General features: G+C 33.8%; 1 protein-coding gene across 2 annotated transcripts; it reads right to left on the bottom strand.

The window, feature by feature from the left end:
* Positions 1-3521: 3521 nt before the first annotated feature.
* On the bottom strand, positions 3522-18587 carry LOC117340143 (splicing factor U2AF 35 kDa subunit-like). Of its 2 annotated transcripts, none has more exons than XM_033901910.1 (8): positions 18484-18587; positions 17286-17373; positions 16067-16133; positions 11863-11939; positions 8989-9060; positions 8109-8242; positions 7355-7453; positions 3522-4196 (listed from the first exon to the last, which is right to left on the bottom strand). In XM_033901910.1, exons 1-8 carry the CDS (start codon positions 18525-18527, stop codon positions 4052-4054), a joined length of 726 nt encoding a protein of 241 aa, XP_033757801.1. In that variant the 5' UTR covers positions 18528-18587; the 3' UTR covers positions 3522-4051. The 2 variants fall into 2 exon arrangements, with proteins under 2 accessions (XP_033757801.1, XP_033757802.1); XM_033901911.1 differs by lacking the exon at positions 11863-11939 and adding an exon at positions 10540-10613.
* Positions 18588-19044: the final 457 nt, after the last annotated feature.

The raw sequence follows: 19044 nt of genomic DNA, 5'->3' as shown, positions 1-19044 counted from the left end.
CAAGTATTACTATACCCAAGTATTACTATACCTAAGTATTACTATACTCCAGTATTACTATACCCAAGTATTACTATACCCAAGTATGACTATACCCAAATATTACTATACCCAAGTATTACTATACCTAAGTATAGTCATTACTGTACCCAAGTATTACTGTACCCAAGTATTACTGTACCCAAGTATTACTATACCCAAGTATAGTCATTACTGTACCCAAGTATTACTGTACCCAAGTATTACTATACCTAAGTATTACTATACTCCAGTATTACTATACCTAAGTATTACTATACTCCAGTATTACTATACCCAAGTATTACTATACCTAAGTATTACTATACTCCAGTATTACTATACCCAAGTATTACTATACTCCAGTATTACTATACCCAAGTATTACTATACCCAAGTATAGTCATTACTGTACCCAAGTATTACTGTACCCAAGTATTACTATACCCAAGTATTACTATACCTAAGTATTACTATACTCCAGTATTACTATACCCAAGTATTACTATACCTAAGTATTACTATACCCAAAGTATTACTATACCTAAGTATTACTATACCCAAAGTATTACTATACCTAAGTATTACTATACTCAAGTATTACTTATACCCAAGTATAGTCATTACTGTACCCAAGTATTACTATACCTAAGTAGTACTGTACCCAAGTATTACTATACTCAAGTATTACTATACCTAAGTATTACTGTACCCAAGTATAGTCATTACTGTACCAAAGTATTACTATACCCAAGTATTACTATACCCAAGTATTACTATACCTAAGTAGTACTGTACCCAAGCAGGGGCGTAGCCAGTCCAACAAATGTGTAAGCCAAGACGGGGGGTCTAGGGGCCTAGGCAGAGCCCTGGAGGGGGGATGAGGGGGGCGAGTCCCCCGACGGAAAATTAATTAAACTATTTTATGAGGGTTTGAAATTAATTTCCGAGATAGTAAGTTCAAAATATGTTTAATTTCAAATTATACTGAACTACCGAGTTTTCCGGTATAAACATTAGTTAATGTCCATTTTTACTACAGTTTAGACAAACGACAGTTTTCAGTTTAAATAAAAGACATTTTCCTGTTATTTTTTCTTGTAAGAATGTCTATTACAATATCTGTTTCAATGGAGATTTGTGTTTGTGGTACGTTACTTGGGCCAGGATATGAGCTATCAGCGACTGGTTTAACTTTTTAGTCGCTGGGTCTTCTTCCTTGGGTTTGAAGAATGTATCGATCCTGGGCACATTTTTTGAAGCCTTCTTCATTTTGAATGAATACACTTATCAACATTATTCAACCAGAAACATTGAGGTTGACAGTAAATAGACAAATATGATGTGATAAGCTATTCCGGAATGCACTAGACCTATATTTTATAATATATAGCACCCAGTGGTACATTTTCTGGTATTATCAATCATTTGGTTATAATATTAAATCAAAGCTTTGAATTCATAAACATTCCTTTTTCTCGGAGTCTACTTGAAAAGTTGGACCATAACATAAAGGCAGGATTTTTATGTGTAAGCCCGGGCTTTTCTTCCCCTAATGAACGCTATGCCCCTGCCAAGTATCACCGTACCCAAGTATTACTATACCCAAGTATTATTATACCAAAGTATTACCGTAGCAAAGTATTACTGTACCCAAGTATTACTATACCAAAGTATTACTATACCCAAGTATTACTATACCCAAGTATCACTTAACCCAAGTATCACTTAACCCAAGTATTACCATATATCCAAGTATTATTATACCAAAGTATTACCGTACCAAAGTATTACTATACCCAAGTATTACTATACCAAAGTATTACCGTACCAAAGTATTATTATACCCAAGTATTACTATACCAAAGTATTACTATACCCAAGTATTACTATACCAAAGTATTACTATACCCAAGTATTACTATACCCAAGTATCACTTAACCAAAGTATCACTTAACCCAAGTATAGTCATTACTGTACCCAAGTATTACTGTACCCAAGTATTACTATACCCAAGTATTACTATACCCAAGTATCACTTAACCCAAGTATTACTATACCAAAATATTACTATACCCGAGTATTAAGTATTAACTGTACCCAAGTATCACTTAACCAAAGTATCACTTAACCCAAGTATAGTCATTACTATACCCAAGTATCACTTAACCCAAGTATAGTCATTACTATACCCAAGTATCACTTAACCCAAGTATAGTCATTACTATACCCAAGTATCACTTAACCCAAGTATAGTCATTACTATACCCAAGTATCAATAGAGCCAGGTTCTGGACTAATATTTCCACTCTACTTTTCTCCTAGCAGATAATGATTTGTTTTTATAGATATCTCTTAAAGCAGCAGACATCTGAAATTAAATGTGTGAAACCCAAATGATACAAATACTAATATCAAATACATATATTTCTCTCTTTGCATATTTTACATCTATAATTGTTTGAAAAAATAGACAATCAAAATTTCTATATGAATATCTAAATTTAATGGGCAATTACCGAAACTGCCTGCCATTTTTCAATTTATTGTCGATATAATCAGGTCAGGGTCAAAGTATCTGAATTTTCCAGGATGACTGCCGAGAGCAGAAGATGGCTTGACAGAAATTGGTCGCTATTGAAAACAAACGAGCGACCGTTGTTCCAAAATCACCAGTCGTTAGTCCCATTAGACAGGTGGTCATTATATATAGGGTCGTTATATAGTAAAATCTCACAAGGAATCTTAAAATTTGTTCTTATAGACAGGCGGTCGTTATATACAGGCGGTCGTTAGAGCAGGTTTGACTGTAATTTCAATTAAAAACCATCAACAAATATTTACTATGAATTTGAAAGCGCAACAACACAAGCAGAAGTTGACCATTAACGATGTCAAGGGAAGTAAATTCACAAAAATTATCTGACTGCACTCTTCAAGATAGTATAGAAGAATTGGGAACACTGACAAAATCAATGACACGAAAAATGTACAAATTGTAAACAGCAGTTTCAAAATGGATAGTGCAGGTTCCTCAAAGTTATGCCGCCTGGCCATCATTATTTTGTATTTTATATCACAGGCGCCTGCTTCTGGTTAGTAGTTTATAGAAGAAAAAAACCAGGAGTAGGGGGCTAACATTTAAGACCACAGGAGTAAAATATATGAAGACTAAAACCGAGAGGCCCAAAAACCTACACCATCGCATAAACTCACAGGCCCTTTGGGCCAGGAGAGGTTAAAAAAACAAAAAAACAAAAAAACAAACAATAATATTATTACAAAGGGCAATAACTCTATAAGTTACTGTCAATAATTCCCATTTTCAAACTCGTCCAGGATCTGGTTATATATGGCCACATAGTGTGATTAAAAGTTTCATCAAACTTGGTTGATATTAACTCCAGTTTAATATCGAATTCACAATGTAATTGTTGACAGACAGACAGACACTGGACGCCACAGTATGGCATAGGTGAGCTAAATATATACAGGAAATATATTTGTAGCTGAATAAATTTTATTTCCATCCATGATAAAATAAAACATTACAACAGGTGAGAATGATATTGAAATATGAAGGGTGGAAAATAAGAAACAAACTGATCTATTAACACATTTTTAACTTTGAGCGATGAGTAGTTTTGTAAACTCAAAAATAAATTGATCAGATTTGTGTTTGAACATGACTTATAAACTTATTACTCCATCAAACATCAGGGCTGTCAACAATAATGTATGATTTACAAATGCAAAATCTGTAGGATTTGATGTTACTTTCGAGATTTGTGGTGATCAGTACAACTGTGGACAGAAAGGCCATCGCTCTTTAATATCAGCCCATGTACCTATCACCAATCTGATAAGCTTGGGTGTAACTCCAATTTTGTGTACTCCTGAACATGGTCCTTTATGATAACTGAGGGTATGAATTCACAGAACCAAATCTCATTCAAAAGACAATTACATGTAGTTAAAAACATTAGTATGTAAAAAAGTTTTTTTGACATCTTGTCACTTTTGATGCTATGTTTAGTATCGTCCCTGACGACCATCTCGTTCCTTTCTGCTGCGGCGATCACGGCCACGAGATGAGGACCTTCGCTCGCGACTTCGTGACCTCTTCCTCTCCCGACTCCTGCTACGACCTCGAGTGGGTGGAGACCTGGACCTTGATCTGTTTCAGAAAAGTAAGAATGTGATGATCATGTGATATCAAACAGGTATGATGGGCATTGCTTCCTAAACCAGTACATATCCCCTACTAGTCCCCCCCCAAAAAAAATGTATGTGACCTTGACCTTGACCCAAAACAATATCCCTCAAACTCATCTGATATATCATATTACGGTCTGAAATCATTGTGTGAAGTTTGATCCAAATCCCTCAAGGAATAGAGCCACTAGATTACTGACAAGCTTCTCTCAAGGAACAGAGCCACTAGATTACTGACAAGCTTCTCTCAAGGAACAGAGCCACTAGATTACTGACAAGCTTCTCTCAAGGAACAGAGCCACTAGATTTAGTAAAGCTTCTCTCAAGGAACAGAGCCACTAGTTTACTGACAAGCTTCTCTCAAGGAACAGAGCCACTAGATTACTGACAAGCTTCTCTCAAGGAACAGAGCCACTAGATTACTGACAAGCTTCTCTCAAGTAACACAGCCACTAGATTACTGACAAGCTTCTCTCAAGGAACAGAGCCACTAGAGTACTGACAAGCTTCTCTCAAGGAACAGAGCCACTAGATTTAGTAAAGCTTCTCTCAAGGAACAGAGCCACTAGATTACTGACAAGCTTCTCTCAAGGAACAGAGCCACTAGATTACTGACAAGCTTCTCTCAAGGAACAGAGCCACTAGATTACTGACAAGCTTCTCTCAAGGAACAGAGCCACTAGATTACTGACAAGCTTCTCTCAAGGAACAGAGCCACTAGAGTACTGACAAGCTTCTCTCAAGGAACAGAGCCACTAGATTACTGACAAGCTTCTCTCAAGGAACAGAGCCACTAGATTACTGACAAGCTTCTCTCAAGGAACAGAGCCACTAGATTACTGACAAGCTTCTCTCAAGGAACAGAGCCACTAGTTTACTGACAAGCTTCTCTCAAGGAACAGAGCCACTAGATTACTGACAAGCTTCTCTCAAGGAACAGAGCCACTAGATTACTGACAAGCTTCTCTCAAGGAACAGAGCCACTAGATTACTGACAAGCTTCTCTCAAGGAACAGAGCCACTAGATTACTGACAAGCTTCTCTCAAGGAACAGAGCCACTAGATTACTGACAAGCTTCTCTCAAGGAACAGAGCCACTAGATTACTGACAAGCTTCTCTCAAGGAACAGCGCCACTAGATTACTGACAAGCTTCTCTCAAGGAACAGAGCCACTAGATTACTGACAAGCTTCTCTCAAGGAACAGAGCCACTAGAGTACTGACAAGCTTCTCTCAAGGAACAGAGCCACTAGAGTACTGACAAGCTTCTCTCAAGGAACAGAGCCACTAGATTACTGACAAGCTTCTCTCAAGGAACAGAGCCACTAGATTACTGACAAGCTTCTCTCAAGGAACAGAGCCACTAGAGTACTGACAAGCTTCTCTCAAGGAACAGAGCCACTAGATTACTGACAAGCTTCTCTCAAGGAACAGAGCCACTAGATTACTGACAAGCTTCTCTCAAGGAACAGAGCCACTAGATTACTGACAAGCTTCTCTCAAGGAACAGAGCCACTAGAGTACTGACAAGCTTCTCTCAAGGAACAGAGCCACTAGATTACTGACAAGCTTCTCTCAAGGAACAGAGCCACTAGATTACTGACAAGCTTCTCTCAAGGAACAGAGCCACTAGATTACTGACAAGCTTCTCTCAAGGAACAGAGCCACTAGATTACTGACAAGCTTCTCTCAAGGAACAGAGCCACTAGATTACTGACAAGCTTCTCTCAAGGAACAGAGCCACTAGATTACTGACAAGCTTCTCTCAAGGAACAGAGCCACTAGTTTACTGACAAGCTTCTCTCAAGGAACAGAGCCACTAGATTACTGACAAGCTTCTCTCAAGGAACAGAGCCACTAGATTACTGACAAGCTTCTCTCAAGGAACAGAGCCACTAGATTACTGACAAGCTTCTCTCAAGTAACACAGCCACTAGAGTACTGACAAGCTTTGGTGTTATGTATGTACATACAGAACAGAGGGGAGGGAACCTATATATAGTCTCCATGATTTCACCAGTTGGGGACTTAAAATGGAGGCAATCAAATCAAACCATGTTTTGTTTCATGAAGTGAATTTTGTGTACAGGAATTAAAAGAACTCTTACAATGATACTTGGTCATTATAATTGAAATCTTTAGATGTGTTAGTAACTTCCTCTAATTTTTATATCCACAAACTGAACATCCATACATGAAGAACAGACAAAAACAAGAGGCCACATAGCTGGTGGGCAGTATGTGTTACCTAGACTTTTTCTCTCTGTCATAGAATGTAAGGAGGTTAATTTTTCTCAAGTATGTTACATACTAATACAATATTGGGCACCTCTGTCACTGCAATCAGCATCCTATTTATGAAACACACAGAAAATTGGCAACATAACAACACTTGACTGACTTGTAAAGGCCTGAATGGGTCGTCTATAACAGACTCATTATTTCTATCATTAGTGGAGTTCCTTAAAGGTTATGCATCCATAAATCTTGGTTATTATTAAAAGTGAAATACCTGCTCGAAACAGGTAAACAGGTGAAAAATATGTAGGGAGAATTTGAACATGTGTAACTGACAGAATGTTATTCAATTGTGTTGATGGTTACGCAAAACTTATACAGCTACACTGTATAATGTCCAAACATTCATACATTAAAATATCCCTTAAGGAAACACAACAGAAAAAGGATGTCAATAATTAACTGATACATTATTTTTCTGCACTCTGTGACTCCATTAGTTGAATGTCACCACGACTTGGACTAGATACAAACCAGATCATATATAATGTTTACAACTATTTTTGATAATATTTCTGTTACAACCAAAGTTTTATAATCATTTATATCCAAGTCTACCATATCTAAGAACACATTTGTCAACAACCAAGCTTTATCAGCAACATAGAGATGTGGTCAGGATACTGACCCATTTAACTGGTGTCTGATGGTTGACACATGTATACAATCCCCTCTCTAAATCTGCTAGAAAATGACAGTGTATGTATCATACAAAACAACAAGCAGCTATGCTATTATATATGTTTCCATGAAGAGTACCAACCTGTGGTGACTTAATGAAACAATGTACACCACAGTATTATTACACAAATAGCCTTTTACCTTCTCTTCTTCCTACTGCGGCCGTACAATTCACGTCGAAGTTCTCTTGAAATTGGCTTCAAGTGCATGAAGTTACAGAATCCCCCTCTGGTACACTCTCTGTAGAAGAAAGGGACTTGTGTGTATTTCAAATGTACTTTCAAATGTACAGCCTTTTTATACCCCACATTATTATTTTAACCCCTTTATGAGTAATAACTGTTACTTCTGTTACTGACTGTATTCCATTTCAAATCTGAAATTGAAGTTGAAGGGAGATAATATCCTAAAGTATTTCAGGTGGTAAGTAAAAACCGAATGAAATAAAATCCAAAATCACAATACATTAACTATGAAATAGAAATATGTCAATTAGAAGTTTAATGTTTAGAAACATGGAGATTTATTTTAGGTCTTCTGTGTACAAACAGTAAACATTAACTCTGTAGAGCCATTTTTTGGACAATTTTCACAATTTTTTTCCCCATTAATTCTTCAAAAGAGCAAACAGACAGGTAAAGAAGCATTCTGGCTACAGACTTGTGGACCAGTATTTAATTTAAGTTTAATTTTTCAAATGCATCTCATTTTTATAATTGGATCTTTTTTATAAACTCTAGAAATGTTAACCTTGTATGCATCATATAAATATTTTACTTATTTTATGAAGAGAAGACTATTTAACTAGCATATCTCCGTTTTCAAAACTGTTAATTTTCATGACTAAGACTGTTAGTGCATTTAAGAAAAATAAATCAAGACTATTCCAACCTACCCCATTTCATATTGACGGCAACAGGCTTCACGGAAGTCAGTGACAGGGGATAATTCTGAATGGACAGGTCTACCATTGAACCAACGGTTGTTTAAGTCGTTCATGCTCTTCTCAGCATCCTCTTCATAACGGTACTGTAACAGGAAATCTTAGGTAACAAATAGTTAAAGAACAACTACCGATAGACATACTGTGGCAACTTGTACTAGGAAGAGTGCTAGCTTTGAAAATTGCTTCCCAAAGTTATCTTTCTTAGTAACTTGTTATGAATTATTATAGAAAAATGGTATTTCAAAGAATATAATGAAATATACACAAATATATAGGGGACTGACAGAGTACATACCAACAATTACATGTGGTTGTGTACAGTACCAAATTAATGTAGGACTTACAACATTGTTATCTATTGTGTTTAATTTCAGTAGAAAATCATGATTAATGTAAAATCATGATTAGTGTTATCATAATTACTGAATCATATAATAATAAATTATGTGTCACCACAAGATTGGATCCTCATTGTACTGGTAAGTTATTGTACAATACCTGCTGTACCACTGTAATTTTTAAATATCAATTCAATCCTTGCATTGTTTTTCCTGATGTAGCACATAGGCATACTTTGCCTATTTCTTTAAGAATAAACAATTCTATTGATAATATATAATCTATATAATTTTAATATTACATTTATCAACATCAGCTATTAATTTCAAAGTGAATTCAGCAAGAGTCAACAGGAATAGAGATGGAAACTGATGATTAAATAATTAATCTATAAAGATAGAAACTTTGATGATGAAATAATTAATCTATGACTTTATTTCAATAGGACGACTAGTTACTACAGAACCTTGCAGTATGAACTTAACCTTACCTTTACATAGACATTCCCCACCAAGTGATCTCCAAGGTTGTCACAGACATTCATTTCTTCAATTTCACCATACTGAAATCACACCAAACAATAACATGTCTACTTCCACTTTACCTATATTTTACCTGTAATTTTGCACTGCACATGATGACTACATAGCAACAATGAACATCATTATCACAGGTAAGGTTCATAACCAGGATCACGTCTCATTTCTGGACACTGACCATTTTAAAGAAAACAAAATGATAATTAATTTCTAAAACAGACGGACTGTGAATGCCCTTTTGATTTTTTTTATTGTATGCTGTAATGACAAAATGAATGCAATTGTAATCAAAATGTTTGAATTCATGATTTCTTCAAGTTGCAATGTGTGCCATCAAAATGTACGTGTTCCAAATAATATATTGACATTAAGCATAGTGACAGATAAAGTGCCTTTCTAAATATCTAGTTTGAGCCGAGAACATCAGTGACTATTACACACTATTGTATGGTCTAGGATTGACTAGTAGGGTTTGTTTGTTTGTTTGTTTGTTTCTGTTTAACATCCTATTATAATTAACAGCCAGGGTCATTTAAGGACATGCCAGGTATTGGAGGTGGTGGAATGCCGGAGTACCTTGACTCAGAAAAACCACCGTCCTACAGTCAGTACCTGGCAACTGCCCCTAGTAGGTTTTGAGATTGACTAGGGCAATGAGTGACTGCTCAAATTAGTACCTTCTATAGCATATAATGTGGATCTATAGGCTTGCAGTGTCCCTATCATAGTGACAGCAACAAATATGTCAATGTTTATAATATGCACTTCTTATCAGGAAAGACAATAGTCAATTAGTGAATGAAAATGTTTAGAATGAAACATTTTCATATTTGATACAAATGAGACAGAGGTAGCACATTATGGCACTCACAAACTACCTCTAGGAAATTTCAATCCAGACTTAATTATCTTACCTGTACATTAAATGCCTTTATAGGATATTGTAAGACTTCTAACTGTTCAAACATGAACTTTTTCTCCATCTTTTTTTATACATAATATCTTCAATGCTGATTTCCAATGTAGTTGAAATATGGATATGTCCATACCATAGTGATATATAAACCCTTTGAAAATTTGGTAATGAATTTAATTTAATTTGTTTGCATACATATATATATACACATGTATATGGTTTTACTTTCCAAGATATTCCGCTGTTGCTCCTTCATGTCAATGAGTAAATGTTTATGCCTGCTTGTGATGGCCATAGATAACCACAAGTGGCCAATGTCAAATCACCTTCATTTTCCGTTCTAATATGTATACCTCATAGGTATGTTTACTTTCACTATCCATAAAAGAAACATCATGGTTAAATTTACTTGCATTTTCCATAAACAATACATCATGTGGTAAGTTTACTTTCGTTTTCCATAAACAATACATCATGTGGTGAGAAACTTTCATTTTCCATATACAATACATCATGGGCAAGTTTACTTTCACTTTCTCTGTACTACATGTATACACAAGAGGAATATGACATTGAGGTTGCCTACCTTCTCCATTTCTACATAGACTTCTTCAAAGAACTCATCATAGTGCTGCTGTATAGCTAACTCATCCATTTGGACTAAAAACAAAAACAAGCACTCAAAGTCACTCATATGTGTCCTCTCCTCAACAACTTTCAATGGACTTACACTGCCATTTGATTGGCTGGTTTTCTGTTGATGCTGCATTCTGATTGGATACTCAGTTCTCTCTGCTTCATGATCATGAGACAGTTCAAACAGTGACCAAAATCTGCCATGTATAATTGATCTGACCGTTTGTGATATAGATATGATGTTGTACACAGCAACTAGGAGATTTTTCAAAACTTATGTAAACTGTGAAATGTCTGAGAAACAATGAACTTGTACGTATACAATATGAATTGTTGTTGAATTTATATATTTTTCAATTTACATTTTCAAATTGGTCAAACAATACTATATATATGCAGATAATGGTCAGGGTTTCAGGAATTTTCTTATTCAAAGTCAAGAAAACTCGAAAATGGATAAGCAATTGCCTTTTGATTCCACAAATACTGTTATGTTGAAAGAATATTGTAAGATTATATCAGTTGATCAGAAAATATCTGAAGAATTTCATATGGTCAATGAACATGAACTTTCTTGACTAAGAAACAAAATTTCCTCTACTGCTGATGTCATGTGTTCTGAAATTCAAGGAAGCCAGATTAAAGGTTGATAAATATATAAGGGCACTTCTAGTAACTGTTTCAACTCTTGATTGAAAAAATAGAAATGATTTTGATGAAGTAATTGAAAATACAATTGTCAATTTTGAAGTTTACCAACGATATGTAGCTAATATAAATATATGTATAATCTCTAAACTGTCAAAAAGAAAAGAAAAAAAAAAGCCAAATACATTTTTTCAAGACCGTCATTGTCACTAGACACACCCTTATATCAGACATAAACCAGGCTCTCAACAAAAACAACGCTCTCAATGAAATATTCTCCAAGTCAGTTTGAGTCAATATATATATATATATATCAAAATTGTATTTTCTATTGATTTTTAATAATCAATTTTACCAATCTAGAGATAATATTCACTGCAATTTAGCACGATGAGCATGTCAAGTTTTTATATGGTGTGCATCCATATAAATTCTTCATTCGTCATGTCATCATTCTGTATTAAACCACCTGTGAACAGTTTTTAGTATCCTGTGACATTATCACATAGATAATTATGATGGTGAGATATTTGGAGAGAATTTGAATGAGAACATTAGAAACTTGGCTGAGAAGTTGGTACACAATCACCACATGTAAAATGTCTAAATATGAACAAGACTTTACCTTGTCTTCTAACTCACAAAATACTTCCTCAAAAAAATCATCAAAGTCCTGTTGTGCTTCCACATCGTCCATAGCGACTGAAACAAACATGTTAGCGCTCACAATCAAACATACAGTGCTGTTATTTTACAAACATGGTAAGGCCAAATAAAAAGTATTTTGTGTTGTTTCAAAGCCTCCCAAACAGGGCTGCATATATCTTATCAAGATGGAAGCATTCTGCTTTGTTTCAAACATTCTGAAATAGTAGCATTTTATAAAGGCTCTTTTAATTCTATAAATATTCTTCCTTAAAATGAATTTAACATCCATCTGGTACATGCCCTCTCCCCAACAACTCTTTCCATTATGTTTTTTTTAAAGTACTTACTTACATTTTCGTTCCTACTGTTTTAAAACTCTATGTACATAACATATAACAATGATGAAAAGTTTGACTGCATCTATATCCTCTACCACATTATTACTTCACATTTTGGAAAAAGATTAAGCTATTTTTCAAATAAAATATTTAAACTGAAACCTGAAACAGACAATTCCTTATTTGGCCTTTACATGCAAAAAATAACTGTTCATTCAGTTAGTATCAACTCATTCTTTATATTAATAGTTTATCTACTATTAGGTACAAACCCTAGATTATCCTGTTTAGCAAGCTTGTAAACAAATAAACACATACAATACTTGATTATCTTTGTTCTGAATACTCTTTTTCTATATTCTTTGGTACTATACATCTTTAAATTAAAATTTGTTATGACATTTGACAAATGTATATCCCATTTCTTGATGAAAAATAGATGAAAAATATTTTCTTAAAATAAATATATTATCTTAATAGACTGGAATAGATTAAAATTATCATATAGCTCTACATAATTGAGTACATGTATTATTCTTTATGCTATAAACATGGATTGTTTCACATGATATTTGTCACAAATACCAAGACCTATATGACAAATATCAAGCACAGTTCCCATTCTAAGTTAAATACAATTAAGATAAAGAGAAATTCTACTTAATAATTTACCCTTCTTTCTCTATAGTAAATAATGAATTATTTTTTTTCAAAGATTAAAATTAATCTGACATTTTAAATTTGGGTGAAAATATTACTCATCAAAGTGTGGACTTCCACCATATTTGAGGCCAAAATTCTTTAAAACAATTACCCATTCAAAATGTTCCCTTATTAATAACTATTCTTAATAAAACATTATGGCCTAAATGTACATGTGTAATCTTTCCACAATTCTTAAACAGTTCAAATTCACCAAGATCAAAATATGTACCTTTATACATGTCCTGCATTTCATTTTCAACATTTGAGAACAATGTAAGTAACTTTGAACTAATCATGTAATCTTGATAGCATTAAACGCTTTTCTATTAAACTAACAACCCATTGTGACTCACTGAAAATTGAGATGTCCATGTTTACAGCATAAAGTTTTACATAATACATGATGGTACTTACAAAGTGGTAAAATTTAAAGGCAGGAGATTTCGTGAACCTTGTGATTATACTACCAGTGATACGTATGTGTCATGCAAGGACCATCACAGAAGCTAAACTACAACAGAGATTACTGTACACCAATTTACTTTTGCAGCAATTAATTTTCACAAATTGAGCCTATTAGACTGTTTGTTTACTGATTTATCTCGCAGTGAGATAGGGTCTCCTTGTAGTAGTTAGTTAGTGACTACCTCACTGAACAACATCAGGGAGGCCTACAGCATGCCATTCAGAGCAGTTATTAGGGTAAAGTCTAAGCCAAGGGACACAACCGGTACCACAACAGCACAGACCTGCATGTTTCTCAGATTACCGACAAACACAACCAACACAGGTAGGGAGCGTTGAACCACGCACCTTAGACCTCACCTGAGGATACTTGGTCCGGCTCTAACAACTGAGCTATTGTGCCGCCCCCCCCCCCCCCCCCCCCCCCCCCACCTGTCTACTATAGTTCAAAGTGACACATTTTTCCTTAATGGGTCATTTTTTTTCTTTTATTTGAGCTTCCTCTGAACTTTTTTTTGGATACAAATATTTCATTAGTTTTCATTTAAGTTCACAAAGTTAGTTGATTTTTGTGATTGTTCTTATGTGTAAACACAGTGAAAATAAATTGCTTGCAAATATTTTTTGGCTTACAGTATATGTAGACACTACAAAGGTTACATATGTATGCAAACACTTGTACACTAGGAAAACAATACAATCCACACCTATAATGACCAGGAGAGAAAAAATCAGGGCCCTGGCTCCCGGGCTTGTTCGTTTTTACAGAGAAACCAGTTTGTCAATCTTTAAATATAGCATCAGACAAAGAACAGGCCTTGACATTCTTTGTTAAGGCTCATCTGAAAACAATAGCAGTAACACTGTAAAGTCACCCATCCAACTTATAAACAAAAATGGCCTTTGTCACTCTTTCTTATCACCAGACTAGTGTTAACATTTTCATTTGAAATGCATGAATAGTAGTTAATCATACCTAAAAAAAGTTGAATTCAATCTAACAGAATTTATAAAAGATTTTGCCTGAAACACGGCTATGAATAGTGTTGAATACTTGTATCAAGTAAAGTGAGTGAAACTGGAGAATTAGAAACTTTTTTTATATCTGGCCTCCAAATCTTAACACATTAAGAATTTTTAGAAAGCTACTTTTAACATCAGAACTATACATGCAGAATGATACCCATCATCAATTACAAATTAACTTCTTTATTGTGGAGCCATTTGTTTTGGACTTGAATGTTTCTCTCCTGCTAAAGGCTCTACAGGTTATAATGGAAATACATGATGTGTAGTCCAGGAAAATAGCCTTTAAAATGAAACAAAACTGAAAGAAATAAAAGAAAACAAAAATTAAACACAAATAAAAAAACACTACCACAAAATGCAACAAAAATCACAGTAGTTGTTCCAGTGATTCCACTTGGTCATGCCTGATTGCACTTGTATTTGTTGGTCACATAACATCCAATTCAAATCAGTAGACATGCAATTTGACAGGTAATTTCTCAATGGACATTCAAATGAACTTGGAAGTCATAACCCTTTTAACTACTTTAAATGTGTACATATAATTAATATTATCACAAAAAGTTTCAACACAACAAAATGACATTTAAAAGTTATTTTTTAACATCGAAGAGACAAGATTCTATCAAAATTTTAAAAACATGGATTTTTTTTTTTGGAATATGACTTTAATTGTGATTGTATCCATTGAATAATCACCAAATGAATCGGTAGACAAGTGGAATAAACATTATAAAACAAAATATATTTGTTGTTCTGGCTTGTCATGACCTAAATCATAAAATACACAAAATAAAAGATTTTTTTTTATTAATTCTGCTATATACAATCTGTGAATGATCCAATACCATTTTTTGTTAAAAAAAAGAATTCAAGAAACAACATTTTATTTGAAATTTGCCAAACAATGTGATTTGAATGTTACAAATTATAAAAATATTAAACTACATAGTGGACAGGACAACTTAGGAGAAAATTACTTATCATAACTGATAAGTAATAAAAAGATACAAAAGATTTGTAATTTCAGCCAATCCCAGAAGTTAAAATCTGCATTTACATTGTAGTGATTTAAAATTTGCTAAGCTCGCATTTTAAAAGACTGATAAAATTATCTGTCAAAACAGGAAAGTCAACCAAATTTGTGTATCCATCTTTTCCGATTAGGAGTTGTATTACAGCAGAGTGTACTGTCAGGGACTAACTTAGCCAGGGGAAGCAATGAATGTCCAAGTACATTATGAAAAAAATCTGAGATGTGTGTTCTACAACATATAAAAAACAACAAGGCTACCACATACAACACCCAGAGAAAATCCAGCCCTTAGCTGCTGTAACTCCTGATAAATAACTTTCAACTACAATCATTGTAAACTTTGAAAATAGTGCAGCAAATCAGTGAACCAGGTGTAAACTTAGGACATTTATTTTATTTAGTTAAAATTCAAAATTTAATAGAAGACAAAACTGGTTGCTTTCAACATCTTGTTCATTAAAATTTTGAAAACATTGCATCTTTCCATATATTTTAATAATATATGTTTTTAAAACTTAAAAACCAAATACAGCAAGCTTTGGGTTTGGAGAAGTGGATTCTGACATTAAAGATACCACAACATCATACATATATACAATGTTACTCACTGTGAGAGCCGTCAGCTGTCAAGGCAGCATTCTGTGGATTCAGGTATAGGTTCTGGATCAGTACAGTCTGTAAATACATGTATATAGCATAGTATTAGTAATGACATTTGACTAATGAATATAGTATTTACTGTTTAGGCTTAAAAAATGATATATATGTTTCCTCTAACATGCCAGAAAAAAAATAGGGTAGGTAGGGAAATCTTTTTTTTTATAATAGTTTTTACTAAGATAACTAAGATAATACAGACTTGTAGGCAATCTGGACTTTTAATTAATAGTCCTTGAAAATGGTCAAAATAACTTTAGGCTAGGCACAAAAATACATGGTCGGTGATGCTATAAAATTAGTGGAAACACAGGTATTTGTTTAGGCCTTAGTGCAGAGTGACATATTTATACAAGTGACAAATAACTTTTCTTGTTAAAATCATTAATTTTCTGGGGCACCATGTTTTTTTCTCCCTGCACTTTTTCAATGGCCTCCATGTTATATATCTTTTGTCTATGTTTTAGCCGTTTTATTAATTTTGATTAAAATTATGGTTTCATTACGTATGTAACTTGTAAGCATTCTCTGTTGTTTTTCCTGTAGATGATCATATAAAGGAGTCCTGGCATCATCTATAATCAGTTAATTAAATAAGGATCTACCAACATCAAACCATGCTTATCTTCTTATCAGAGCTTGTTTGATGTTCATGAACTTCATCAGGTCAAAGTGTCATGATTACAAATGATACACAAATGATACTTAACTCAAAAACCCTGTTTAGTTAAATTTTAAGTAAAAAAACAGTTTTGGCAATGAACTCTATACACTAAACATAATCAGTTACCTCGAAATCTTGCCTACTTGGTACATCTCTTTTCATGACCATAATGACATCGAGATAATGAGATTTGAATTGAGTAGTGTCCCATAAAGAACAATATCTCTATATTTTGAACTTTAAACAATTTGCACTGATGACATATCATGTTATTTCTGACTATGTGTCAAATTATAACATAGGTATATAACTTTGAAGCAGCATAATAGAAAAACATTACAATAAAAACTGATCAACCAAATATATATATATAATTGGTAATAAGAAACTCCAATCAAACTGAATATCAATAATGTAATCGCCAACAGTTTCCCATATTAAATTAATCTGTATTTAAAACAGCAACCAGATCTCAGCAGTATACTGAAGGTAGTTGGTAGATGTACCTGACTAAATGTGGGTTTGTTATGGAGACGCGAGCATCTTTCTCCATGTCGACATGCTCCAATCTTGAAGTAAAAGGAACAGTTTACTCTGTAAGATAAAAGAAAAAGCATTATCATTATTGTCATAGGATCTAAATTTAAAAAATTCACATGACAAATGTTTATGTCCATGCAGTTATCAAGGAAACTCTTAAAAAATACAAAGAATTCAAAAATACCTTGTATTGCTTGGTTTAGTTTTCACAGTCAGAATTGTATTTATGATTGATTTGCTGCAACTTATTATCATGTACAGATATAGTATTAATAACCTATTTTCGACATGCAAAAATCACATTTCTCATGGAATTTACAGATAAAAGAAAATTTGTTACATTTGTTCATTACACATGATTAAGTTTAAGATAACTTAAATTTACATAAGTAAATTATAACAGCTTGCTTTGCGATACTGTGGCTGATATTCCAGCTACAGGACATTTTAATTATCTTATCTACACTACACTATAAACTTTCTTTCCTCATCACTCAGTACTAAATAGCACATGCAAAATTGTTTTGAATCATTTTTGAATGGAACTATAAGGAATGGAATTTTCAGTTGGGAATAACACTCGGCTTTGTGATGGAAGAAAGCAAATTAAAAAAACATACGAAAATGATTACATTATCCATTATATTGTAACGGTGTAACTATGACTTAATTTGAACAAATTTTGACAATGCTTATAAGTACTGTCTAAATAAAGTATACGTATTGTTAAATAAAGGATTACAGATCTAGCATAGAGATCTAAACTTGTGGAAATTTATCAATAGGCCTAGGCCTTCTGGCCAGTAATTTATAGTCAATTCGTCCCATTAATTGGTTGATTCAACAGACGTACAAATACAAGTATTTCCACGGCTTTATGGGTCTACGCACGCCGTTACTAAATATTCATATTCAAAAAATATGCATTATAAATTAAAAACACCATCCAAGACAAAGATCATTCGACTGAAATGTGGTATTTATAATGTATCGATTTATTTTGATGTCGACAAGCCACAAGGGAAAACACGTTCAATTAAAGATTTCTAAATTAACCTTCCAATATATTTCACAGATAATTGATGCATCTTTTACTGGTATACAAATACCAATGACAAAGACAAATATGGCTTCTGTATGAATGTACATTTCAGTAATACTCACTTATCTTTTTCTGTGCCGAAAATCGACGCCAGATACTCGGCCATCTTTCGTGCGTGCTACGATTATCGGGGTCAGCGCAAAGCTTACATGTATCGACTCTATTACAAGCGTGAATGTGATATAGATAGTATTATTAACATCAAAAATTGTGACGTTTTACACAACTCGGAAGTGAGGAACGGACAGTGTCAAGTAGGAAATATTGGAAACTCGAGGTAAACAAAGATTTGATGAATTTGAATTAATTTATCTTATAACGAAAAGACACAACAAATTACAGTTTAATGTTATGTACATACAATTTCCTATATTTCCTGTTGACCGGTTCATATCTACCGTAACATGTCGGCCATCACAGGGTCTGACATTACTCCTATAACATAAGAGGCCGCTGGTCGTCTCTTTTTCTATTGGATATTATTTTGCCGCCTGCGACACGGCGCCTGTCAAAAGTATCTCGCCGTGTAAAACCTCTAACATTGTTGGAGTAGGTCTGACATGAGAATTATGGTCAGCTGATGATTCATATTCAATATATATTGTAATAATATGATATTGTAC

Source organism: Pecten maximus, chromosome 13, assembly GCF_902652985.1.
Source record: "Pecten maximus chromosome 13, xPecMax1.1, whole genome shotgun sequence".
NCBI lineage: Eukaryota > Metazoa > Mollusca > Bivalvia > Pectinida > Pectinidae > Pecten > Pecten maximus.
The sequence above is the reverse complement of the archived record's forward strand: the minus strand, read 5'-3'. Positions and strand labels throughout refer to the sequence as shown.

Coding starts and splice junctions, on each gene's coding strand:
- LOC117340143 (XM_033901910.1), bottom strand. CDS start 18,527: ATGGCCGAGTATCTGGCGTCGATTTTCGGCACAGAAAAAGATAA. Junction 17,374..18,483: donor TTCGGCACAGAAAAAGATAA/GTGAGTATTACT, acceptor TTTATCTTACAG/AGTAAACTGTTCCTTTTACT. Junction 16,134..17,285: donor ACAAACCCACATTTAGTCAG/GTACATCTACCA, acceptor ATGTATTTACAG/ACTGTACTGATCCAGAACCT.